Source organism: Phoenix dactylifera, chromosome 8 (genome assembly GCF_009389715.1).
Source record: "Phoenix dactylifera cultivar Barhee BC4 chromosome 8, palm_55x_up_171113_PBpolish2nd_filt_p, whole genome shotgun sequence".
Classification (NCBI taxonomy): Eukaryota; Viridiplantae; Streptophyta; class Magnoliopsida; order Arecales; family Arecaceae; genus Phoenix; species Phoenix dactylifera.
The window spans coordinates 27,828,391-27,854,867 of record NC_052399.1 but is presented as its reverse complement, the minus strand read 5'-3'; the positions used below and the strand labels follow the sequence as shown (position 1 = coordinate 27,854,867).

The 26,477-nt window shown below is 44.7% G+C and overlaps 3 protein-coding genes across 3 annotated transcripts; 2 read left to right on the top strand and 1 right to left on the bottom strand.

Moving 5' to 3' along the window:
• Positions 1 to 662: 662 nt before the first annotated feature.
• Positions 663 to 5,163, bottom strand: LOC120111751. Its single transcript, XM_039129638.1, has 3 exons — positions 4,909 to 5,163; positions 3,872 to 4,801; positions 663 to 3,761 (listed from the first exon to the last, which is right to left on the bottom strand). The coding sequence occupies exons 1-3, from the start codon at positions 5,161 to 5,163 to the stop codon at positions 663 to 665; spliced, it is 4,284 nt and encodes a 1,427-aa protein (XP_038985566.1).
• A 2,061-nt stretch (positions 5,164 to 7,224) lies between these two features.
• On the top strand, positions 7,225 to 11,275 carry LOC103704960 (mechanosensitive ion channel protein 10-like). Its single transcript, XM_039129427.1, has 5 exons — positions 7,225 to 8,761; positions 8,845 to 8,968; positions 9,569 to 9,862; positions 9,956 to 10,158; positions 10,635 to 11,275. The coding sequence occupies exons 1-5, from the start codon at positions 7,395 to 7,397 to the stop codon at positions 10,900 to 10,902; spliced, it is 2,256 nt and encodes a 751-aa protein (XP_038985355.1). The 5' UTR covers positions 7,225 to 7,394; the 3' UTR covers positions 10,903 to 11,275.
• Positions 11,276 to 16,668: 5,393 nt separating this feature from the next.
• Positions 16,669 to 17,334, top strand: LOC103704889. Its single transcript, XM_008788375.4, has one exon. It carries the CDS (start codon positions 16,770 to 16,772, stop codon positions 17,160 to 17,162), a length of 393 nt encoding a protein of 130 aa, XP_008786597.1. The 5' UTR covers positions 16,669 to 16,769; the 3' UTR covers positions 17,163 to 17,334.
• The last annotated feature ends 9,143 nt before the right edge of the window (positions 17,335 to 26,477 follow it).

Genomic DNA, 26,477 nt, shown 5'->3' with positions numbered 1-26,477 from the left:
CCGACCAGTAGCACTTCCAGACCCGCGCCCAAATCTCCAAATTTAATCGACGCCCGCGCGTTTCGAACCTGAAACCACTTGGTTGGAAGTAAACGCCCCGTTCCAACTGAGCTACCACCTTGATGGTATTCCATGCCTATATTCCTCAATCTGTTTTCCTTCTGTTTTTTTCTTCTTCCAAACAGATATATTATACATTATGAATATAAATACAGCTAAAAAATTAATAGATTCCAAAGCGCATCAGATAACCTACTCTTCTTCATCCCGAAAGTATCTTCGGAGCGACCTTGCGGCTTTCAACCTAGTTTTTCTGATCTCTAACAGTCAATTATCATCGTCTTTGCATTTCCGATTCATCACGTCAACAATTGGATCTCTTATAGATCCCAAAGCATGTTAGTTGGCACAAATACAAGCATTAGAAATCCATGTCTATATTCCTCAATCTGTTTTCTTTTGGTTTGTTTTTTTTATTCTTTTAAAACAAATATATTATGTATTATGGATACAAATACAGCTAAAAAAAATAATAAATAATAAAATTTGAAGTGCATTAGCCAACCCACTCTCTTTTCGTCAGAGGGTATCTCCGAAGTGACCTCGCGGCTTTCAACCCAATTTTTTTTTTTTTTTTTTTTTGGTAAAAACGGCTACTCATATCATATAGATCGGACGTGAGTACAGCCCTCCAAATCACGGGAAAGCAAAAAATACAACTGTGAAGGGACGTCTGCATCAGACGTCCACAAAAAGACACCTGAGTGCCGAGCGACAAAGGAGGCGACCCAGTCTGCTGCCCGGTTCGCCTCCCTAAACACATGTGCTGCATGGAAGTCAACCATCATCTGAGCCACCCTACGGGACTCTCGGATGAGGGGATGGCCATCCCCAAACCGATCCACACCCCGAATCAAATCAATCACCACCGCTGAATCACCCTCGAGGTACACCCGCTCGGCCCCGGATATCTGCCTCGCATAGGAAATACCCTCCCAAGCCGCCTGCAACTCTGCACCCACCACTGTAAATCCAGGCGTGCGCCGTCCACCTGCTGCGATCAGCCTACCACGATGGTCCCTGATGACAAATCCAACCCCTCCATACAAACCATCTGCCGACCTGCTACCATCAAAATTCACCTTGAGATAGCCAGGGAGTGGGGGTGCCCAAGAAACAAAGGCAAACCATGGCGCTGAAACAGCGTGATGAGCACCCCAGATGTCCCTGACCTGCCCAGAGGTGACTACCGAAGTCGCCCCAATAACCTCCCTCGCAAGCGCCATCGCCCGATCTACCACCATCCTCGGAGGCGCCCTCCTACCCTCAAATATACCGGTATTCCTGTCCAACCATATCTGGTAGGACAGGTACGCCACAAAAATCCCTACCTCAAGAGATCTGGGCCGCCGCACGGAATCTCTCAGCAAATGGATCAGATCCTGCGCCAGCACCACCGAGGCCGGTAACAGTACCGATGAACTCCTCCATATGTCTCGAGCCCTAGGGCACTGCAGCAGAACATGCTCCATAGTCTCCTCGATATCTGCACATATCTCACAATACTGAGAAATCCTCATACCACGCCGCACTAACACACTCCTAGTCGGAAGGCAGCCCCGCGCCACCTTCCATATGAATAGTGCCACACGCGGGTGAATCCGCATCCTCCATATCCACCGCCCCTCCATCTGTCGCACTGGCTCCCTACTGAACACTGCATGAAGATCCCTAGCTCGCACCCGAGATCGTCCCGTCGGTATCCATACTAGCCTATCCGCCTCCCCCCCCCCCCCCGGGGTCGCTCGGGCTAGGACCAACTCTGCCAACTGCTCCCCAAAGACCTCCCGAACCAACTCCTCTCTCCAACACCCTCCCTCAGCATCCAATAAGTCACTGACTCTCCACCCTGCTAATCTCGTCGAGTCCACCATGGTCGGCATACTGCATAGCGGCTCCGCAAACAACCACCTATCCTCCATCACATCGATAGACTGACCATCGCCAATAGCCCATCCAATCTCCGGAAGCACCATCGTGGCTCTGGCACACATCTCCCTCCACATCGGGGAATGACGCCGTCCCACACGCACACCCGATACCAAGGCGCCATACTTAGCCCTCATCAACGAGGACCATAGACACTCGGGCTCAAGCACAAATCTAGCCGCATGTCTGGCTGCTAGAACCTCACGCCTCGCTGCCAAGGCTGGAACCCCCAAACCACCACAGCTGGTAGGCTGGCATACCACCTCCCACGACATCAAGTGAACACCACCTCGGCCGCTACTCCTCCCCCATATAAAGTCCCTGAACAACCGCTCCAGGGATCGCAGGAATCTCATCGGGACAATGGCATTGGTAAGCAGATAGATGGGGACTGATGAAAGAACCGAACGCACCAAGGTGATCCTCCCTGCCATAGATAGAGTGTGCATCCGCCATCCCGCTAATCTGCGTCTAATACCAAGCTCACAAGGCATACAATCCCCGCTCCGCAACCGCCGAACAGACAATGGAATACCCAAATACGTCATCAAGCCCACCTGCTCACCGACCCCCAAAGTCTCCAATATCACATGCTTCATAGCCAGTCTGATCTTCGGGCTGAAAATGATAGCTGACTTGGTCAAATTGACCCTCTGTCCTGATGCTGCACAGTAGACCTGAAGAATCTGACCTATAACCCGTGTCGTCTGACGCGTCGACCTGGCAAGAAGCAAACAATCATCGGCGAATAGCAAGTGAGATATCGCAGGGGCCCCAATCGCCGGCCTATAAGCCTCCAACTCCTGAGAATCCACTGCCTGGCGTAGGGATCTAGACAAGGCATCTGCACAGATAATAAACAATAGCGGGGAAAGGGGGCATCCCTGGCGCAACCCTCCAGATGACACAAAGTACCGGGACGGCGTACCATTCACCAGAATGGCAAAAGAAGGGATCCGAATGCATCCCATAACCCATCTAATCCACCTCTCATGAAAGCCAAACCCCTGCAAAGACTGCTCCAGGAAATCCCATCTCATCCTATCATATGCCCGCTCCATATCAAGTTTGATCCCCATCAAACTTCCCCTCACCGGGGCCCTACCGAGATCAAACATAAACTCCTGGGCAATAAGCACATTATCAGATATGCTCCGCCCCTCCAGGAAAGCCCCCTGCTCCGGACCAATGAGTCTAGGAAGAACAACTCTCAACCTGGCGGCAATGATCTTAGCCGTAGCTTTGTACAAAGTCGTACAAAGACTAATCGGCCGGTAATGACTCGGCTCCGTAGCGTCCTGCCGCTTCGGAATCAAGGTAATAAAAGTCTGCTGCCAATCTGCCGCCATCACTGCCGTGTCGAAAAACTGCTGAATGGCCGCCGTCACATCTCGTCCTACAATCATCCAATATCTCTGGAAGAACAGCGGTGGGAACCCATCCGGCCCCGGGGCCTTGTCCCCCTCAAGGGACCACATCGTCTCTCTGATCTCCCTCTCCGACACCGGTCTGATCAATGCACCAGTCTCATCCTCAGATACCCCTGTCGACGGCGGTGGTATGCCCACAGTACTCCCTCCTGTAGTCTGCTCGGTCCATCTGGCCCTGAAGAAACTGACCATGATCCTCTGAATCATATCCGGATCCTCTGTCAACTGCCCATCCTCACCCCTGATAGCTCTGACCCTGTTCTGATGCCTTCTAATAACTGTCGCCTGGTGGAAAAATCTGGTATTTCTATCCCCCTCCAAAATCCACTGGACCCTCGATTTCTGTCTCCAGAAAATCTCCTGCTGTCTAAGAAGGCAGTCATGTAGTGACAGAAGCGACCTCAGCTCTACCATCTCCCCCTCCATAAGGCCCCCCCCTGAGCCTCCTGCACCTGTAATCTGGCAATAGCCTCCTCTGACTCCTCGATCCTCCTAAAGATATCTCCAACCTCCTCGCGATTCCATCTCCTCAACCGCCTCCTCGTCAACTCCAATCTCCGGGACACCCGGTACATCGCGTCCCCCCTGACTGGTGTCCTCCAGGCCTCCCTCACCATCCCCCACGACCGCGGATAGCATAGCCACATCTTCTCAAATCTGAATGGGGGTCGAACTGGAATGTGTACATCTGTGCTAATCAGAAGAGGACAATGATCAGACGCTATCCTCGGTAAATGACTCACCCGGTGATCCGGGTAGCACTGAACCCATCCAGCGGTCCCATAAGCTCTATCGAGTCGCTCCCACACTCTAGCCCGACCCTGCTGATTATTGCACCAAGTATACCTAGGGCCCACGAATCCCAGGTCTATCAAACCAGTCGATGTCAGAAAATCCTGAAACTCCGTAATCTTCCTCTCAAAAGTAAACTGTCTACCCCCCATCTTCTCAGAAGGATCTGTAATACAGTTAAAATCACCTGCAACTAACATGGGGTAGCCCACCCTGATCAGCTGAGAAATCTCCTCCCACAGTATACGTCGCACCCTGAAATCAGTACTAGCATACACCGCGGCAAATACCCACGGCCTCATACAACCCTCCGAAATTACCATAATCACCTCCTGGGAACAGACATGGAAAATATCCACCTTACATGGCCCCTGCGCCCATGTAACAATAATACCACCTGATAGCCCTTGAGACTCCACTGAGTAGAATCCCCATGACCTCGGAACCGCTCTCCTAGCTTTCTGTAAGCTCTGTCCCGACAACCGGGTCTCCAAAATTACACAAATGTCCGGATTGTGCTGCTGCACAACCCTCCGAAATGCCGGGGCAAAAGAAGGCTTCCCCGCGCCACGGCAATTCCATAGAAGAACCTTCATAAATCACCCATGGGTTTATCACAACCCCCTCCCCCGGGGTTGCAATCATGGAAAACCACCTCCTCCAAGGTCCCTCCACTAGCCGGCTCCACTGGACTTACCTGCATAACCGCTGCCTTTAATTGGAATAGAATGTGGTTGTGATCCCCTCCATCAACGGATCGTGCCACAGTACCCGATTGCTGTGCCGTGCCACCAGCAACATTGCATCCCGCCACAGTACCCATAACCCCCTCCGTCCCCCCACACGGCAACACACTGGTCCCCCCAGCTCTTCCACCGCCATTAAGGTCCTCACTAGAGCATGGATCCCTCGCCTCCTGTCTCCCAAGAGCACACTCCCCACGGCTTGACATGGGTGCCGTGCCGTGGCCCAAAGAACCGGGCGAAAGGGAAACAGATAACGAGTCAAGCACAGGAGCCTTACCTCGCCTGACATTGTCCGAAGCCGTCCCACGCCGATCCAGCCCGACCTTACGTCCCACCTCCTCGATCGCACAAAACGGAGGTCGCCGTCCGGCTGCGAGAGGCCCGCCGCTGCCGAGCTTGCCCTCTTCACTTTCCTTCCAGAGGCCGCCATCATCCCCCGCCGTGATGTGTCGCCGGCCCCCCCGCCATCGCGCTCCGCCCGCGGGGGCGGTTGCTCGTCGCCGAAAGCGGTGGAGGAGAACTCCAGCTCCTCCGATGGCCCCCAGCGTCCGGCCGACCATTAGCATAGCTCCCCATCGCACTAAGCCCTTTTGACCCAAACCCACGACAGGGGCTTCTGGACCTCTTCCTCGGACTCGGCCCAATCCCACCACAGCCCGGATCAGCATCCGACCCATCCAGTGTATCAGACACCCGGCCCGGTCCAACAGACAGCCCGCACTCACCTGGGCCAGTTCCCCGACCCACAGCCGCACCGAGTCGACCCCGCCCCGACCCGGCGCCTGGCTCGGTATCTGCTTCGGGTTGACTCAGCTCACCCGTGGCCGTCCCCGCACCAGCCATCGTGACGTCCTTCTCCGGCGTCTTCCTCCGCGCCACCTTGGAAGGCTTCTGCCACCCTTCAAGGTCGACCGGTGAGGATACCCCAGAAGAAATCTCACTGGAGCGGGAGGGAGTGGTCACCGGATCCGGCCGAGAGCCCTCCTCAGCTGCCTCCTTCCTCGGCACCGGCTTCTTGGCCACCGACTTATGCCAGGTACGGCTCGTCACCATCCATGGCCCATACACCGCCGGCTCCTCCACAGCATCCGCCACCCCAAGCTCCGGTTCAGCAGCCCCCTGGTCATCCACTCCAGTACCCGTCATCTTCCTCCCCCCTGTCTCCATCGTCTCCCCCAGACCTACCACCGGAGGGAAACGCCCGCACTCCGGCGCCGCGTGCCCGATCCGACCGCACTTGGAGCACGGCGCCGGCAAATTCTCATAGACGAAGCTTTGCCAAAAAGCCTCATCGACACCGCCGGATCTTCCCCTCACCAGCGTTCCGGGTTTAAGGGGGCCAGAACAGTCGAGCTCAATTTTGATTCTTGCGAACCCAAACCTCCGCCCCTGCTCCGTGAATCCATCCAGTGCCAACGGATTCCCAGCTCTAGCAGCGATCTTGTAAATGGTTCCCTTCCTCCAATAGTCGACTGGAAGCCGTGGCAGCCGGAGCCAGACGACCACCCTGCCTACCCCCGTGGCACCGGGCACGAAGTTCGGTCGCCACCTCTCCATCGCCAACAACTGCTCGGCCACCATCCAGGGGCCGTTCATCACCGCAGCCTCGCGATCATTCTCCTTGGAAAACCGGAGAACTGTGACCCCATCCATCAGCGGGAAGACCTCCACGGTATAATCCAACTGGCAAACCCTCTTAATCTCCCTCGCGATCCACTCACCTGGCACTGACCTCCCCAAACTTCTTACAATGATCGCCGTGCTCCTCCATTCCGCACGAGCGACCTCCAACTCCTCCTCCGAGATGTCAACCACCTCGGCGGAAAACCTCGCCTGCAAAACCTCGGCGGAAAACCTCGCCTGCAAAACCTCCGAGATGTCAACAGACGATTCTCGCCATCTTTGCATTACGGATTCATCACGGCAACAATTGGATCGCGTATAGATCTCAAAGCATGTTGATTTTTTTTTAATCCATCTACATAGATCAAAAGATAATACCCGAACCCTTGCATTACCCTCATAGCCAACACCAATTTCCTCCCCGAAGTAGCTGAACACGTACTGCTTCACCAACTCCCTTGTTGTGGCCGCACTTTTAAAGCATCACTTGGCAGGCTCTGATATGGTAAGAGTACCGTTCGCTGTTGAGAACATTGCAGCAGATCGTCTTCTTTGCAAGGCGAGGATTTGCTTTTGAATTTTTAAATGCTTAACGGCTATTTTCAATAAGTACTCCCACCCTAAACCTAGTCGCTTCCCGGAAAAAAAAAATGGAAACAAAGCTTAGAGAAGAGAGCTTAAAAGGGTTATCGAGGGTTTTAACAAAAAAAAGCGTTAGCGAGGCTTCTGGAAAGAGCTAGGGTTAGGGTTTCTAAGTTCTCTCTCCACCAGCATTCACAAGCTAGGATTTTACGGAAAGTTTTCTAGGGTTTCCATGGATCCCCTGAAGGAAACCTTCGAGAAGAAGCAAGTGGAGGTGGTCTTAGTGATCCCAGAGGAAGGGGCAGCACCAGATCCCTCTGGGAACCACACCAGTGTCCCGAAGGTGGAGTCTTTGGATGATCTCCAAAAAGATCCTAACCCTAAGCCCAAGCCCCCCTCTCCCATTGGACACCCTTCCCCTGAGATCATTAAATCCAGCTCCAGCCTCAAGAAGCCCCCCCGGCCTCCCCAGTCCGAGGCCCTCCTACGTCGCCGCTCCATATCCAAGCCTAAATCCAGATTCGTCGAGCAGCCTCTACCCCCCAGTGCTTCCAGATCGGTTGAAGACGGCCGCCCGCCAGCCCATGATCGGTCCTCGAGCGCCCCATGCCATAGCTCTCCGAATCCTAGGGCCTCCGGCACGCCCAAGACCCCATTGGCTGCCGCCGACGAAGAGGAGGAGGAGGATGAAGAGATTTATAAGAAGGACCAGTTCCCCGAGAGCGGAAAGCGGGCAAGGAAGTGGAAAGTTAGGACCTTGATCGAATGGATGATACTAATCCTTGCCATGGGGTGCCTCGTTGCGAGCTTGACGGTTCGCCGGCTGCAGGGCTTTGTGATCTGGGGGCTGGAGATTTGGAAATGGTGCCTCATGGTGACGGTAATTTGCTGTGGCCGATTGGTAACTCAATGGTTCATCACTGTCCTTGTTTTCCTGATAGAAATGAACTTCCTTCTGAGGAAGAAAGTGCTGTACTTTGTGTATGGGCTGAAGAATAGTGTTCAAGTTTGCACTTGGTTGGGTCTGGTTCTGCTTTCTTGGTCACTTTTGTTCAATCAAGGAGTTCGGCGATCGCCCAAGACAGAAAAAGTTCTCAATTACGTCTCCCGGGCGCTGGCTTCGCTTCTGATTGGATCGGTTATATGGTTGGTGAAGACGCTTTTGATGAAGATTTTAGCTTCTGCTTTCCATATGAACAGGTTCTTTGATCGAATCCAAGAGTCCATCTTTCATCAATATGTGCTGCAGACACTCTCGGGGCCGCCGGTGATGGAGTTGGCTGAGAAGGTGGGGACTGCAAAGAGTACCGGGAAATTGAGCTTTAGGAGCATGGGGAAGGGGACAGGGAAAAAGGGGGAGGAGCAGGAGGTGATTGATGTTAGCAAGCTTCATAGGTTGAAGCAGGAGAAGGTCTCGGCTTGGACGATGAAGGGCCTGATCAATGTGATTAGGACATCAGGGCTTACGACAATTTCAAATACAATTGAGAGTTTTGATGAGGAGGGGGCTGAGCATAAGGATGGGGAAATAACTAGTGAATGGGAAGCAAAAGCTGCAGCTTACCGAATTCTTAAGAATGTTGCGAAGCCTGGTTGCAAGTGGGAGATTTCTGAAGTATTAAATTTCTCTTTGTTTTCCTCTTTAATATTAACTGATGTGTTGGCTTTCTGTTGGACCACAGATATATTGATGCAGAGGATCTTTTGAGATTTTTTAGCAAGGAGGAAGTCGATATCGTTCTTCCATTGTTTGAAGGAGCTGCAGAGACTGGAAGGATAAAAAAATCTGCATTGAGGAACTGGGTGGTAATTACAATTTTTTCATATCTACGTTTAGAATGTTTTAATTGATGCCATAGCGTATTCAAATATCATTTTATTTTGTTTAATTTTCATGTTAGTCTATAGATATTCTTCAACATTTCAGCGCATGAATTGTAGTATCTAGCCAGGTTACAATTAATAGCAAGCTGGTAAAAGGGGGAAAAAATCATTATATAAGATGCAATATCGGCCTATTTGGATAATCTATGCAATCCAACGAGATTCACAAAAATACAAGCCAGGCTAGGCCCATATTCACAGTATTCAAAGAATTTTTTTCAGGTGGGCCAGCTCAAATCCCATGGGGAAAAAAAATGACCTCAACGGATCTTTTTTTTCTTTCCATCCTACAGGAATGGACTGGAAGAGGTCCAGTTTACATGGGCTGGGCCAAGCCTTATATTCTATAATACTAGAGATAATCTGTACATATAGTTTAAAAGATATGTGCTGGATAGGCCATGCTCGATTCCTACAGGATTTTAAGCCTAATCTTGCAGAAATATCCAAACAGACCCTTAGGATGAAATTTATTTGCAGTTTGCGCCATATCTAACCACATCTTTGTTTTCTTGTTTTCAGGTGAAGGTCTACCTTGATCGTAAATCGCTGGCACATTCCTTAAATGACACCAAAACGGCAGTCAACCAACTCCACAAACTCGCAACAGCCATTGTTATTGTTGTAATCATAATCATCACGCTGCTTTTGATGGGTGTTGCAACAACAAAAGTACTTGTCTTTCTGTCATCACAGCTCGTAGTGGCGGCCTTTATGTTTGGAAATACCTGCAAGACGGCATTTGAAGCAATCATATTTGTATTTGTTATGCACCCTTTTGATGTTGGTGATCGTTGTGTTGTGGATGGAGTTCAGGTAACTTTCAAGCATTACAATCTCCATGTCAGGTATTTGGTAATTGGTCTCTTACAGACAATGAAATATACTCTATGGTTGCTGCCTATGCAGATGATTGTAGAAGAAATGAATATATTGACTACTGTTTTCTTGAAATTTAACAATGAGAAGATTTATTACCCAAATGCCGTCTTGGCAACTAAACCAATCAGCAACTTCTACCGAAGTCCAGACATGGGCGATACCATTGATTTCTCTGTTGATGTTTCCACTTCAGTGGAGAAGATTGGAGCTGTCAAATCTAGAATAAAAGCGTAAGCTATTGATTTTGCTCATTTGTCACAATGTATTTTGCTTCTTGATTGGCAGAGTGCTATTAGCTATAACTTTTTCAATTTTTATATTTATCATAGATATGGTGCTAATCCTAGAGGATGAGAATCCCTTGACATGTTTCCTTAGTAAAAAAAGAATCCCTTGACATGGCTATTGCAACCACCCTTCTATTTTTCCCTGGTACCACAAATGATTGCTTGGAAATTTAAATTAGTGGAAAGTGTAATACACCGATTTACTGCTAACTAATTGTTGTTTGATAATTACATGGGGATTAGTTAGTTCCTCGTAACAGAGTTTTATCTGTCATACTATTACACCTGCAGTTTCCTTGATTTTTTTTTATATTGTACATATATACATCGCTTTATTGATATTATAAATAGATCTGTTATAATGCTTCCTCTGATTGTAGAAAAAAAATCCTGTTGTTTTGGCCTTTTTGTGCTCTCAGGTACATGGAAAGCAAACCCAACCACTGGCATCCTGATCACAGCATAGTAGTGAAGGACATTGTGAATGTAAATAAGATGAACATGGCCCTGTATGTTACGCACACTATGAACCATCAGAACATAGTGGAGAAGAACAGCAGGAGGACTGATCTTGTTCTTGAGATGAAGAAAATATTTGAGGAACTCTCAATTCAATATCACTTACTGCCTCAAGAAATTCATCTTAGCTACACTGGCTCAACCGCGTTACCTATAAATATTGGCTAAAGCATTTAAGATGGTTTGCCCCAAGCACTGTATGACTTCATTCTTTCCAAATTAGTGGGCACCAGACTACAACTTCTTTTGACATGATCCTGCATACTCCGCATGTGATAGAATTTTTGGTCATCTTTTCATTTGTTCTGTCTTTGGTAATCTTGTGCTCGTGTAGTAGGCTGTAAATTAACCTCTCATAAACAGATGTATTATGTATCGGAAGTGTCTGCAATTAAGGTATCTTGTTCTGGTTCAATATTAGCATTTGGTTGTCAGGGTGCCTGTTGCTGGAGAGTTGAGTTGAAATTCTCGTAATTGATGCCACTGTAATTCAGAACATGACAACTTGTTGTAATGCCATGACATCATGATTTCCTTCTCCTGTTTCTTTTTAATTTTCAACTTTGTAAAACCAAGTAGGCTTTAATTGCTCAAAATATTCATGCTAACCATTTGGTTCAATCCTTTCAATTCTACTGGAAATTCTCTCAATCTCATACACTGTCATAGCATGTCTTCTTTTTGCCCGTGTGCTCAAATTGTGAGTCCTGATACTTGCACTACAGCGTGCTGTTGTGATGCAAAACTATAATTTGAGTCATTGCAGTTCCCAGAATTGGTTAACCAAAATGATACTTGACTTTCCTCATCTCAGGAGCTGCTAACTCTTAAAACACGGACATAAGTGGGGCACAGGTACATGTAATTGGCATTAATAACATCTTTTCTCTGGCACACAAAAATTTAGGACCTATTTGATTAATCTGTTAAGCAACATGAAGATGATGGAAGCACATCCAATCTTTGTATCCTTGCGTTAAAAGGTAATGCAGGATTGGCGGAGTTCATTTGATCTTATTTTCTCAAAACCTTCATCTATGGCATCACTAACATACAAAAAGACTGTCTTATTACCTATTTGTTATCCGCAAGCTCTCCCCATTATTAGAGTCAGGCTTTCTGGCGTTGGCCTTTTTTAAAAAAAATCCATTGTTTTCATGTTTTCTTATGAATTACCTTTTGTAATTTCACTGTCTCCCCTTCATTTTTTCATCCTTCTCAATAAGAAAGAGAAAAAAAATCATCCTTTCTCTGAATGGAGAATATGTTCATTTATATTATTCTCATGAAAAAATGATTCATTGTACACTAATGCATGGGACTAAATCCTTGATTATTGCTAACATAATTTTATATTTATAGATCTAGAATAGCCTTGTGCTCTGGGTACGGCAATATTTGCCTTTTGACTTGATTATATATTTGCAGAATTTAATTATGCTAGTGAAATACCTCTCTCGTTTTTTTCCTTTAATCATACTTCTTACCATCTCTATTAATGTTCGGTTTCTTCTTTCCGCAACTCCATTTTGATCAGGAGTACCAGGCATAGTGTATTGTGCAACTATACCTTACTCTTGAAGAAATCAAGCAAATGGACCTAAATGTTGTCCAGTTTCAGTATACCTACCGTAGTATTCACCACCTCTACCTGATCTCACAACTTTAATCTTTTTATCAAGTTGTAACTCTACCTCTGTTTTGAAAAGCTTAAAGGCATTTAATGCTTCAGCCTTGTCATACAACAAGTAGAGATACACATAGCGTGAGTAATCATCAATAAAGGTGATAAAATATTTATGACCAGTAAAACATGGGGTCGAAAAGGGCCCATATATATCTGTATGAATGAGATCCAATAAATTTGTGCTTCTTATGGCACCTTTCTTAAACTTGTTAGTCTGCTTTCTCTTGATGCAGTCTAAACAAGTTTCAAAATCACCATAGTCAAGAGTTGGTAAAATTTCATCATTTACTAATCTCTTGATTCTTTTTATGGAGATATGACCTAATCTTCGGTGCCATAACATAGAGGAATTTTCGTTTATCATGCTACGTTTTAATCCATAATGTTCTTTATTTTGCAGGGATAAAAGGGATAGCTCAAAGGATATATCAAGGTCTAATATGAATAAACCATCCTCTAACAAGCAATTATCAACAATAATATTATTCAAGGAAAGGTTTACAAATGACCGTCCAAATGAAACGGTATATCCAAAGGAAGTAAGTTTAGAAACAGATATCAAGTTTCTTGAAAATCCAGGTACATAGAAGGTATTTTCTAGATACAAAATATGGCCAGTCTTTAAGGTCAATTTGAACGTTCCAACAGCTTCCACAGGTGAACGCATCTTATTTCCCATTATGATGCTTCGTTCACTTTTCGTTGGAATTCTTTTGTTCAACAATCCCTGCAAAGTTTTACATATATGGATAGTAGCAACAGAGTCAATCCACTATGTATTATGAGGTACATCAATAAAATTTGATTCATAACACACTAAGGAAAGAAAAGTACCTTTCTTTTCGAGCCATTTCTTGTACTTGGTGCAGTCCTTTTTCAAATATCCCTGTTTTCTACAGAAGAAGCACTTTCTTTGCTTTTTGTCAGTCATTTTAGCTGACACTTTCATTTTTTTCTTCTTGACAGGAATATGATGATGGGTACCGCTGACCTCTTTATGTCCTTTTCCTTTATGAGAGGTGAGATAAACACTCTCTTGCCTCTCTTGTTTTATTCTCTGCTCCTCACCAATACACATGGCTAGAAGTTGATTCATAATCCATTTTTCTGTATGTGTGTTGTATGAGATCTTAAATGGTGCATACTCCATAGGCAGAGAATTAAGAACAAAGTGTACAAGAAAAGTCTCTGACATGTCTACTTCTAATGATTTTAATTGGGCAGCGATGTCATGCAATTCCATAATGTGCTCGCGTATGCCACCATTATCATTATACTTTAAGTAAGCAAACCTTGATATTAAGGTGCTGGCTAGGGCTTTCTTTATACTCACAAATTGCTCTTCTACTGCTGTTAAGAATTCTTTTGCAGTTTTGCAATCAGGAATTGAGCCCCTTATCTTTCTGGAGATATGATTTTGTATGAGTAAAAGACTTAAGCGGTTTGACCGCTCCCACCTCTCATACAACTTTTTCTCTTCTGGCATAGTTTCCTCTGTGGGGACAGGTGGCATGCCTTCACAAAGTGCCAGATCAATATCCATGCACCCTAAAGTAAATGTCAAGTCTTTCTTTCCATTCCGAGAAATTTGAATCATTAAGTATTGGGATGCATGATATAGATTGTGAAAAAACTGTCGGAAATAAAGCTGCAAAACATATGCTTACTATCAATATGCATGCTATAATTACGCTAAAACCTTATCTAAATCACTAACCTATATTAGCAATTTAGTGAGTAAATCAAAATTAACTTTACATGATTTACCCCTTTACGATAAAACTAATGCATTATGTATGATATTTAATGAACTTTATATATCTAGCGGGAAAAATCCAAAGAATAATGGCCAGATCAGCTCCAGATTGGTGGTGAAGCACTAGGCTCACTTAAGTACCAGCCTTTCTTAGGCACGTATGCCTTTTTGACAAGCTTTTCTTAGACACCGTTATTCAATGGATAAATTTCACTAGATATTGTTCAATATTAATGAAGAATTTAAGGCCTTTGGGTAACAAGATTTCATCATAAATATTATACTAATAACATTATTTTATCCCATCATTAACTTTGTATAATGACTTCCCTTTGGGGCCGGTTCATTATATATGATGCAACTATTCAATTTCATGAGATGGTGATAAAAGACTCTTTTTGATTAAATTAAAATAAAACATTCTAAAATTTATGGGATGCTTTGGCTCGTCACCATAAATATGCAAAAATTTAATCATTTTTTATGTCTTTTTCTACATAAGATGCTTTGGCTCGTCTCATGCATATATTACCCTTTTATCATGAAAAAATGAATAATATAAACAATCATGTATCATCATAAGAAAGCATCTAAATTGATCATTTATGTAATAAATTCATTACAGGGACCAATATGTAATAATTATTGCACCGTTTTGTAATGGATCTTAAGTACAGGATCAAATAAATATACTTTAGGACCTTTCTGTAATTTAACTTCCGGCTGGGGACCATAGATGAATTTCGGAAGCCCCTTTTTTAGAATAACATATTGTCAGGGGTTTCTCTGCAAAACGCACAGTTTAGTCAAAAGGATTCGGATTTCGGGTTGCGGGTCGAAACCTAATAACCCGGAACCTGTTAATCCTTCACCCCTTTTTTTATTTAAATGGATTCGGATTTCGGTTTGGATTCCATGCCCGAAATTCGAAACCCATCTCTTCATGTTCTTCCCCAAATCGTGATGGGAAAAGAGGGAAGGGTCAAATCCGATGAGCCATCCTCTCCCAAATGACGCCGGTGGCTGCCGGTTGCTCACGCCTCCGACCGCCCAAACGACGCTGGCGCCCCTTGCCGTTGGCCTCTCCGACCACATGGGAGGAGGAGGGGAAACGACGGCGTGAAGACCCGTCCCCTTTACACGGCGGTGCGGCCGCTAGCTGGCCCATGCAGCCACCGGTGGCTTCCCCAGCCACCTCATGGAAGGAGGGTACGGCGGCAGAAGCCGGAGCGCCGCTGTCCTTCCTCCCTTCTCTCTTCCATTTTTTTTTCCTTTGCTCGTGGTGGCCATGGCGGCCACGGCGGGTTGCAGCAGCTGCCGGCTCGCCGGTGGGGTGGGCCGTAGCGGCGGCCGAGGACACGGTGGCTGGACGGTGGCCCTGTTGGCCACCGGTTAAGACGGGGAGGGCCGCGACCAAGACCCGCCGCAGCGGCGGCTATGGCAGCGGCTCTCCCTTCCTCATTTTCTCAAGCAGAGGTGAAAGGAGGGAAAAAGAGATGAAGGTTTTAGTCCTACATCGCCCAAATGAAAGTTATTCATTGCTTTAAGTAATATGGGCAAAACTTTCATCCCATGATAGGAGTTTAGTCCCACATCGGCCAGACAAAAAAAATTTTTGATGTTTAAATAACATCAGGTTCTTTTTTTTCCCGTCCAACAAATCAAATAGGTATAATTTATTTTGGAATCCACCCGCTCTGATACCATTGATGGAATGATTAACTCGCTAAATCCATCTTGAATTGAACTTTGAGAGAGATTTGCTCTGATCTGGATAGAGATTAGCAAGAGATCTTCTGGAGAGATAGCTCCTAATGCGTGTATTAGAGAAGGGGTCTAACATGCTATTTATAGCCCTCTCCAGGGACCAAACGCCGTGGTTAGTTACACCCATGAAGAGTCACCCCCCATCAAGGCAATCTTTCACTGCCGTGCAATTACCTCAATGTTCTTGTGATTATCAGGATTTATAAGTGATACTTGTCAAAATGTGGGTTCTAATTAAATGGAATCAGGGTTTAATTAAACAGGATCCAACATCTTCTCCCTGTACACTTTTAAAACGATGTAGTATTATCCTTCACAATGCATGCCATGCATAGCACTGCTTTTAGCTGAATCCTATCAATACACAATGCCTCTGTTTGCAGGATTCTAGCTTCTTAAATTCTTAAAGTTTTTCACCATGTTTTAATGTGTTGATAAACTAATAGCAGTAATCTTTTAGCTAATCTTAATTTTTTCTTACTATGTAAGAATACTATTATCCACTCCCCTCCCCTCTTTTTTTTTTTTTATTCAAAACATATATACGTCTTTGGTCCTGTAGCTAATTTTTCCATCGGGAGATGTCTGACCACTGCTTCCATCTGAAGAGAGAATCCCAGAGATAACCTTATCCTATCATCCCAGAACCAGAAGCATCCACATAGGATTCAGATGCTGACCTGATATCTCATAGCCACCTCCTAACCCCTCATCTTCCCATCCATCTCCCACCTTTACTTCCACTCCCTTCTCTTCATCCACACTAAAGCCACCACCCACATCACTCTGTCCACCACCCTGCCTTACAGTAGCCACCACTTCTCAATGGCCGCTACTGCAGCTGCAGTGACTATGGCGACGTCCTCGCCTTCCTTCATTACCCAGAGGAGAACCTTATTAGGCTCCAGTGCCTTGTTCCATCCAATGAGACCCTTACCAAGGGCCACCATTTCTATCAGCAGATCCCACTGCCACCTTGTGGTCCGGGCATCATCATCATCATCATCATCGACAAAGGAGCAGGCAGTAGCCGGGCTAACAGCTGCAGCTTTGGCTGCTGCCCTGGTGATCCCAGACATGGCAGAGGCAGCACAGCCAGGGATCTCACCATCACTGAAAAACTTCCTGCTCAGCATCGTTTCTGGTGGCGTCGTGCTCGGCGTCATTGTTGGGGCGGTTGTTGGAGTCGCCAACTTTGATCCTGTCAAGCGGAGCTGAAAACCAGCAAATTATAATTAATTTGAATATATGTTCTCTCGTTGTTCGATTTTTCTATAAATCATTGTAACTTTGCATCGCCGGCGTTATTTGTAAGTGGTACTTCCAAGCTATATTACTTGAACCTTGTGGGAAAGATTTCTTTGCTGTGAGTTAACAGCCTCTCCTTTTATCTGCTTTTTGTTCTTTTTTTTGTTTTGCATTTGTTTTGTGCAAAAAGATGTAATCTTAATACCCAAAGCTTCATCGGAAGCAGGTTTAAGCTACCGACGGGTAATCTGAAACTTACTGATCTGGTGACTTGGTGAAATGAGTTATCATTGGTGCAAAGGAGCTTCAATTGGAACTCCAATTACACTTTAAGAAGTCATCAGCAAATAATTGATTGGGATCTGGAATTTCCAAATTGGAAAAGATCAAGGCTTCGAAATGAGATATTAGGAACAGATGGATCCCTCCGTACAGAGCAGTGCAGGAAATGGAAGAAAACTCAAAATTTAAGTCCATAAAAGCAGGAATCTTGTCTCAAGGTTATCACTGAACATAAAAAATTTGGGAGAAGGATTTTATACATTTTTAACAGAAGGAGATCCTACTACCTAAGCTATGTCTTCTTTAGATGCTCCATTTTGGAAGGAAGCTATAAAAAGTGAGATAGAGTCTATTATTCAAAATAATATTTGGGAGTTAACTGATTTACCTCCTGAAAATAAAGCTATTGGGTGTAAATGGGTGTTCAAGAAGAAGTTAAAATCTGATGGAAGCATAGACAAATACAAAGTCAGACTAGTAGCTAAAGATTTTACACAAAAGGAAGGAATAGATCACTTTGATACATATTCACATGTATATAGGATAACTAGGATTAGAATTTTAGTTGCCTTAGCATCAGTGCATAACCTAGTGATTCATCAAATGGATGTTATGACTGCTTTTTTAAATGGAGACGTAGATGAAGAGATATATATGGAGCAACTTGAAGGTATTGTAGTTAAAGGTCAAGAACATAAGGTCTGTAGGTTGGTTAAATTCTTGTATGGTTTAAAACAAACTCCTAAGTAATGACATGAGAAGTTTGATAAGGTGATTTTAGAATATGACTTTAAGATTAATGAATATGATAAGTAGTGTGGGTACTGCAAAGAGAGTAATGGAGAAAATGTGATCTTATGTCTTTATGTTGATGATATATCAATATTTGGGACAAATTTAGAGATAGTAAATGATGTTAAGTCTTATCTTTCTAGAAAGTTTGACATGAAGGATTTAGGAGAAGCCTATGTAATTTTAGGAATGAAATTGGAAATAATACCTAAAGGAATTACTCTTAATCAAACCAGTACAATAGAAAGGATGTTAAAAAAGTTTAATTATTTTGATTGTAAACCTATATCAATACCATATGATCTAAATGTGCATTTGAAGAAACATAATGGTGAACTAGTATCTCAATTGAAGTATTCACAAATGATTGGATCATTATTATACATAGCAAATAAAATTAGACCTGAAATAGCATACGCTGTTGGGAGACTTAGTAGATATACTCATAATCCTAGCAAAGGTCATTGGATTACTTTGGAGAGAGTCTTTAAATATCTTAGAGGAACTATGGAATGCTCATTGTGTTATAAGGAATTTCCAAATGTAGTTGAAGGGTTTAGTGACGCGAATTGGATAACAGACAATATGGATATGAAGTCCACTTTAGGGTATATATTTCTTTTGGGTGCATCAGTAATATCTTGGAGATCTAAGAAACAAACTATCATCTCTTTGAGTATTATGGAGTCAGAACTTATAGCTTTAGATACAACTTGCTCTGAGGCTGAGTGGATTAAGAACCTTATGCTTGACATGCCTTTAGTTAATAAACCCATACCTGCCATTTCTATATATTGTGATAGTAAGGCAGTAATAGAGTTAGTAAGGCAGGCACATACCAATAAAAAAACTTGCTTGCTCTGTATGGAGTGTCCCGTGGTTCCTCGAGTGCCAGCCGCAGGGAGGAATGCCATCAACTAGGGTGCTATTTGCCACTAACCACTCGCTCGCCGGCCGCTCGGGCTAGTAAATAGGCATTTACAAGTGAGGTATAAATCAGTTAAAAGCCTATTGAATACGAATATTGTGTCTTTGGAATTCGTAAAGTTTGAGAAAAATATATATGATCAGTTGACCGAAGCTCTTTCTAAGAGAGCTATCAAAGACTTGTCGAGGGGGATGGGCTTAAGCCCACAAAGGAGTCACCTAGGGAGGTAACCCAACCTTTGTGATTGGAGATCCCATGAAGAAGGTTCAATGGGTAGAAACAATCCATATTGAGTAACTTATTTCAGCACTACTTTTAAGGAGATAGTCTCCTACTCATCCTATTGTCCGATTTCTGTTTACATAAAAATACGCTAAACAGATCATTGTTAGAACCGACAAACAAAGTTTAAATTAATTATACTCTTACCTTTTCTACTCGAAGAATAGTGGTCGTAAGAGGTCGATCCACTGGGAGGCGATTTGAGTTGCATAAAAATCAAAACGTTCACTCGAATTCAAAGCCGATTTTTGAATAATAAGAAAAATATTACTTCGGGGATGTTGAATGATTCTCTGGTCTACCAGAGAATGTTTTCTATTTGAAATTAATGAAAAGACAGGTACTTAGATTCGAAAAGCATTTATATATTTGACTAATCAAAAAGAGCTTTGGCATAGAAAATGGATGGAAGCTAAGAAGATTGAAACCTGGAACATAGATTGCATGAGAGAAAATTTCATATATTGCATGAAAGAAAAATTAAAAGATTACATAAAAAAAATAGAAATTAAACTGAACCTAGAACAAGGATTGCATGAAAGAGCATTGATGGATTTCATAAAAAGAAAACTGATTACAAAAATAAAAATGAAGATTGGAAGCCTAATGCTTCTTCTCTTCTGCAAATAAAAATAAAATAAAAATAAGAAAATTGCATTTTCTCTCCCTTTCTCTCCCACAGTGGAACTCCCTCTTCTTTTTTTATTTTTCTTTTCTCAAGAACAGCCTCTGTTCTTCCTCCTTTTCTTTTGAACCAGCCGAGCACACCTCTCCTCCCCTGTTCTTTGGCCCAACTGAGCACACCCTCCTCCCCCCTCTGTCCAACCGAGAACCTCCTTTTATAGATCAACCCTACCCTTGAAGGTGGAGAGGGGGAGGATGCGTGATTGCTGGGGTGGAATGCAAACGGCTGGATCGGACGCGTGATCCTTGGCGTGAGGCTGGGAGGTGAATCACGGACACGAGGAGGATGTTGATTTGGAAGAATGCGGACGTTGATCTAGGAATGCCGGGAGGTTGCACGCGGATGGCTGTGTGCGTTGCTCCTCCCTTGTTTTCGCACGGCTCACGGGCTGAAATGGATGCTTGATTGCAGCATGGGATGCCGGGAGAACTCCGTGGGATGGGAGGAATAAGCTGGGAAGAGGACGTGATGCAGGGAGATCTCGATCAATGGGGTGTGGGAGGCTGGGATTCTCCTTGATGGCGAGAATAGGAAGGCTGGATGCAGCTTGTGAATGCGGACGGAAGGATGAAGATGGAAGCTGCCGTGGGATCTTTGCTGGGAGGAGGCGGTCATCCGGGTCGCACACGGAAGAGGGAGGAGCTGCAGACGCACGTGGGGCAATGGAAGGAAGCTTGAATGGTGAATATGGGAGGCGAGACGCTGCTGACTGCTAGCTTCACGAAAGAGGCGGATGGATGCGTGATTTTTGGGAGGAATGAATGCACGGAACGGCTGGATGCGGCTGATTGCAGACGCGTTGTTCCTCCCCTGTTTTCGCACGGGATGAGAAAGGGAAAAGAGGATAGAAGACTGGGACGTTGCTGTGAACGTGCTGGGAGGCTGGGAATGCGGTGCCTTGGATACGGAGTATCGCTCGCGGAAGCGCTGCTGAAGTTGGAGAACCTGCGAGCGTGGGAGGAAGAAGAAAAACAGTGAAAAAAGGTTTTATATGAACAGTGTCATCGCGGAACACAGTTCATATGAACAGTATCATCGTGAAACACTATTCATATGAACAGTGATTTCAGGAATGAATAGTAACTTTAGGAATGAATAGTATTTTCAGCTTTTCTTCATGGGATTGGAGGTTAAAAAGTCTTTTTCTTTGTGAAGAAGTGAGAGTGGGAATCTTTATTCCGGAAGAGTGCGTGCGCTAATCCGGAAAGGAGGGAACGCGAGGATCATTGGGAGATCGCACGCGGGCTCGGATGTTTGGGTGCAAATGTGCTCAATCAAATCATGGCAGGATTAGGCCCGCGCGGTTTGGGGCCATGATGCATCTCTCTAAACCCAGTCTATACCAAATGCGCATTTAAATTTTAATTTATAATAACCTGTACCAAACAACAATATAATATTAAACCAGTGAATTTATCATTATCAGTCAGCAATAATACTAATTTAGTTGATATGTAGATCGCACTTTTGTGCTTTCATCACATCCCTATGGCAATAGTGCTTTGATATGTGACATTAAGGAAGGGTGTTATCCTGAATGAGCTCGAGGCAGGCATACTCCTGTGGGATACAAGTCAGATGTATTCTTGAAGGACTCACCTAAATGAGAGTTGTCGTGAGGCCACGACTATGAAAATTGGGCTGTTTTCTAATAACTCTCATGAGATTCAAGATTCAGTGCGTAGCCATAAATAGCGCTAACCCGCACCAGGTCTATATCAATACTATGTGTGTGGCAGGTTAAAATCTGGTCCAAAGGGTATATTTCAAGAATTAGTTTACTATGATCCTTTAGGTTAAAACTGTCAAAACTAAGTGCAAGTTCAAGTCTGGAAGACACCTGCACTCATTGCATAGTATATAGTTGCCCGAATTTCTATGTAAATATATATATGTATGTGATTTTATAAAGTTTCGAAACTTGTGGAGGGCTGTTGGAATTTGAATGAGTTTTAAAAGTTTTAAAGAGGTGTTAATAAAAAGATTTGTAACTCACAAAGTTTTAAAAGAATTGTTGTAACTTCTAGGTGTTTCAAAACTCTCCATTATGTCTTATTATGGCCTTAATGAGACCATAAGTATTCAAATATTATGGTTGGGTTACAAAAGGCCTACATATAGGAGCCATTCTTTGCACCTAAAAATAACATACTAAGTCTTCTTCTTTCTCTCATAATCTCTCCCTACCACCATTCCCTCTGATACAATTTCATATATTATTTTATATTTTGGGCAATCGATATAGACTAGGTAACTTGCCTACTATAGACGTGCATTGTAGATTAGGTTCGCTGTGAGCTGTTCGGGTTGTATCTTGCAGCCATTGCTGACCGTCAATACCTGCACGTGGGGAGGCAACAACGGCTTTAGGACAGTGCGTCTCTTGGCATGCCTCTCACGCCTCACAGGCCAGATATTTTCTTACTATTATTTTATTACAATTGTTAAATTTCTTTTTATGCAATTTAAATAATTTATTAAGTATATTACAAGATCAACAATCTCCTCCTCATACCATTTGCATTCATTTGCCGGCTTCTCCCATGACTCCTGCGGAGAGAAACACAAGACGAGGGAAGGAAGTGTGGGTGCTGGAAAGAGAGGTAGGGTGGTATTTATATAGTGAGAGGGGATAACGTTTAAGGTGGAGGAAAAGGCCAAGGGGATGGAAACCGCTGCAAAAGAGAGAGAGAGAGAGAGAGAGAGAGAGAGAGAGCACGCGAGTTGATATGGTGATATCTCTGCATATGGAAACTAAATATTTGGTGGAGTGAAGAAGAGGGGAGGATGGAAGTCGTCAAGACTTGTGGGACCACGACTGCCACGTGTTGCCCAACTGACGCGTTTGCAACGTCCACGTGGCATCTGGAACGGGAAGGGGCCAAGGGTAACGTTTGAGAGGTTTGGGAGTGCCTTTCGACGCCCTTCTTTCCATAGTGCTTCTTCCCTAGGAGCTCCAGTTCTCTGGAAAACCCTGGGAGGGGAAGGAGCCTGATGGGTTGACAAGCTTGTCCGCTTACACCCGACCCGTTTCGATCTATTTCTCACATCCTTCCTAAGGCTCAATTCACCCGTTGCCAGAAGATAGGCATTTTAACATTTAGTTTGGCTCTCACCACCTCCTGCATGACATCTTGAGCAGCTCGAGAGAGTGCGCATTCTCCGTAGCGAGGTCTATCTACTGGGAGACTAATGAAGCGGTAGATTAGGTCGTCTCCTATATAACGGAACACTCTAGAGATTTTTTGTGAACTACTGGATAGCTATTTTGACTGAATTTTGAAATATTTTATTTTCTAATTTTATTGGATGTATTCATATCAATATTGTATGAGTCATCCGCTCTATCAAAAAAAAAAAAAGTTTCGAACAGTAGTACATGCATCTTTTATCATAATGGCATTAACAGATACTATTTAATATAAGATTTGCAGCACATCCGATGTATCATAGAACTTATTGTTGTAAAGAAGTCAATTTAGCATTAATTTTTAAATAAGTTTTAAATAAATCTACAATTCAATTACAATGATATTGAAGTTACAATTTGAAAATGATGAAAATAAAATAAAAAAAATATTATCTTCTCGAGAATAAATAAAAGTATTAGATTTTTGGTATAGTCATTAAGTAGTTGTTATAAAAAATAAATTTGAAAACCATCTGATGGGGGAACCATATAGTTGCATTGCCAAATAGTGGAGATTTTATATTTTAAACTTTATTAAAAATATAGTAATTTCATCAAATCGGCCGGAAAGTATTACAATAAATAATATTTAATTATGAAGATGAAAAATATCTATAATATAGTCGGGGTGCAGTATTATTATAAGAGTTACATTATACGACCATTATTGCAACATTTGATAGTTTATCAAATTGTTGCAACAATTATTATTTAGGCCCATGTTTTCGAGCATGAACTATGTCATATTGAAACTAGCAATATTAAAGCTTAGCTAAACATTGGGATGAAAATTTAGGGTTGGGGTGGATTTAGGTGGATGCAAACTGATACTGGATCCGGGTCATGAATTAAATACTTCACTTAACCGGCCCCGTTTTTGTGCACACCGCCAGCCCAACAAAGGTGGTGACGGTGGGGCCCTCGCCCAGATGGAACTGGCCTGATATGGAAGTGGATTTTTTTTTAATTTAACATTTAATAGGGAAATAGAGGGGGAGCAATAGATGAGTGGAAAAAAAAAGGTGGCGAGATCTCTCGGCCGAACTTGGCCGGTGGGGCCCGCACGCGATGGGAGCTGTCGAGCGTGGGAGGAGTCCACTATGAAGAGAGAGAGAGAGAGAGAGAGAGAGAGAGAGAGTGTGAGAGAGGAAGGAAGGAAGGATTTAAAGTTTGTGGAGAGTCCACCTACCGACCTCTCCGTGGAGAGTCCACCTACGGCCTCTCCCGCACCACGCGTCGCAAAATGGCTCCTGCAGTTTACCAAATTGGCCATGCTAGTACTTGAAATTGACACATGCATCTATTGTGGTGCATATGTCCCACACGGTGAAAATCACCAAAATTCTTTCGTACCTCCACTATGCCTTGTCCCCGATAACTCACTTGTATCGATATCAAAATACCATGCCAATTAGGATTGGTCGATTAGATAAAATTACCTACCGACACTGGCATACAGGTCCCGAATAACAAAATCCGCACCGCCCCTCGTATCTCCGTCCAAGATAGACCCATCGAAGTTGACCTTGAGGAAACTCGGAGGTGGAGGCTTCCAGATAAAAAATACCCTCTCCACCAGACGCCCTCCGAAAAACTGAACCAGCCTAGTCTCGTCCCATACAGCCCTCCTGGAGACAAGGAGATCACAGACACGCAAGGGTTATCGAGGCTTTTGGAAACGGCTAGGGTTAGGGTTTCTAAGTTCTCTCTTTTTTTTTCTTTTTTTTTTGGCTAAGGCAGGTGGATCATACCTGACAAGTACGGATGCACCCAATAAAATCAAAAAACAGAATATCTCGGAGTGCCAGGGGCAACTCTCCATCTCCAGCCCACAAGGTACTACTAGAGTGACTGGCTACATAAGCAGCCAGCCAGCCACCCAATCCACAACCCCATTGGCTTCATGGAAAACATGCTTGGCCTGAAAGGCCCCTCCATCCCTCACCATTGCCCAGATATCTCGGAGCAAAGAGTGGACGCAACCATTACCCCTTGGGCCCCCCGGATCCAATTGATGACAGTGGCCGAGTCCCCCTCCAGGATGATGGAATTGACCTGTAAAACACACCGAGTATGACAAAGGCCTGCCCAAGCGGCCCACAGTTCCGCATTCGAAACCAATATGTCGAAGAGTTGACAGCCCCTTGCAGCCACAACCCTGGCAGACAAGTCTCGAATAACAAAACCCGCATCGCTCCTCGTACCTCCGTCTAAGACAGACCCGTAGAAATTGACCTTGAGGAAACTCGGGGGTAGGGGCTCCCAGGTGAAAAACACCATACGGGATGCTGTCGAAGCCCAGATGTCCCGAGCTATCAAGGTCTCTTCAACAAGTATGATGAGACTGAGCTCCGCTGTCTGCACACGGGCACTCTGTTGAGGACCCATGCAAGCAAAACCACCATAGTGCCAAGCCGAGAGAGAACCATGTGCCAACCGAAGGCCAAAGTGGACAAAAGATATATTTTGTGGCTGGATGACCCTTGGCCGACCATAAGGTTCATCCACGACTTAGGCATTGCATGGGATCCGCCCGCGCGCCAGACCTCGCCCCGTCAACTCAACGGGCGTTCGAACCTCAGCCAGAAGACCGACCTCAGAAGGCCAAGCCGATCTCAGAAGGCCGAGCCGAGCTCAGATGGCCGACCTCAGAAGGCCGAGCTCAGGAGGCCGAGACGACCTCAGAAGGCCAATCTCAAGAGGCCGAGCCGACCTCAGAAGGTTGAGATGACCTCAGGCCAAGCCTACCTCAGCCAGAGGCCAGGCTGACCTTAGCTCAAGGCCGAGCCAACCTCGGCCTTGTTAATCGAAGATCCCGCAGATCCTCAGAATCACGAGTCCCGGCCATCCGGGACGCGCATCTCATGCATCCAAGATGCAGATCCCATGCAAATCCAGGAGATCAAGTTAGAGATCTTCTAGGACTTCTCCAAGCCCTTGATCACATGCAAATCAAGAGTGGAAAAGCATTGCACGTTGCCACATCAGCAAAAATACGTGGGAAGACGGTTTTCCATGTTTATCTTAGGGAGAGTTACTTGAAATTGTCTAGGGTCTTGGGTCTATAAAAGGAGTTGTAAGGAGCTATTGTCAGGCATCCCAGAGTTATCTCAGAGTTGAGTTTAG

What these genes read in the sequence shown, in the direction of transcription:
- LOC120111751 (XM_039129638.1), bottom strand. Translation starts at nt 5,163, where the DNA reads ATGTCAAGCCGTGGGGAGTGTGCTCTTGGGAGACAGGAGGCGAGGGAT. An exon ending in TAAAGGCAGCGGTTATGCAG is followed by an intron (nt 4,802 to 4,908) that starts GTAAGTCCAGTG and finishes TGATTTATGAAG; the next exon opens with GTTCTTCTATGGAATTGCCG. An exon ending in AGGCTATTGCCAGATTACAG is followed by an intron (nt 3,762 to 3,871) that starts GTGCAGGAGGCT and finishes TTCTGGAGACAG; the next exon opens with AAATCGAGGGTCCAGTGGAT.
- LOC103704960 (XM_039129427.1), top strand. Translation starts at nt 7,395, where the DNA reads ATGGATCCCCTGAAGGAAACCTTCGAGAAGAAGCAAGTGGAGGTGGTC. An exon ending in CTGCATTGAGGAACTGGGTG is followed by an intron (nt 8,969 to 9,568) that starts GTAATTACAATT and finishes TCTTGTTTTCAG; the next exon opens with GTGAAGGTCTACCTTGATCG. An exon ending in GTCAAATCTAGAATAAAAGC is followed by an intron (nt 10,159 to 10,634) that starts GTAAGCTATTGA and finishes TTGTGCTCTCAG; the next exon opens with GTACATGGAAAGCAAACCCA.
- LOC103704889 (XM_008788375.4), top strand. Translation starts at nt 16,770, where the DNA reads ATGGCCGCTACTGCAGCTGCAGTGACTATGGCGACGTCCTCGCCTTCC.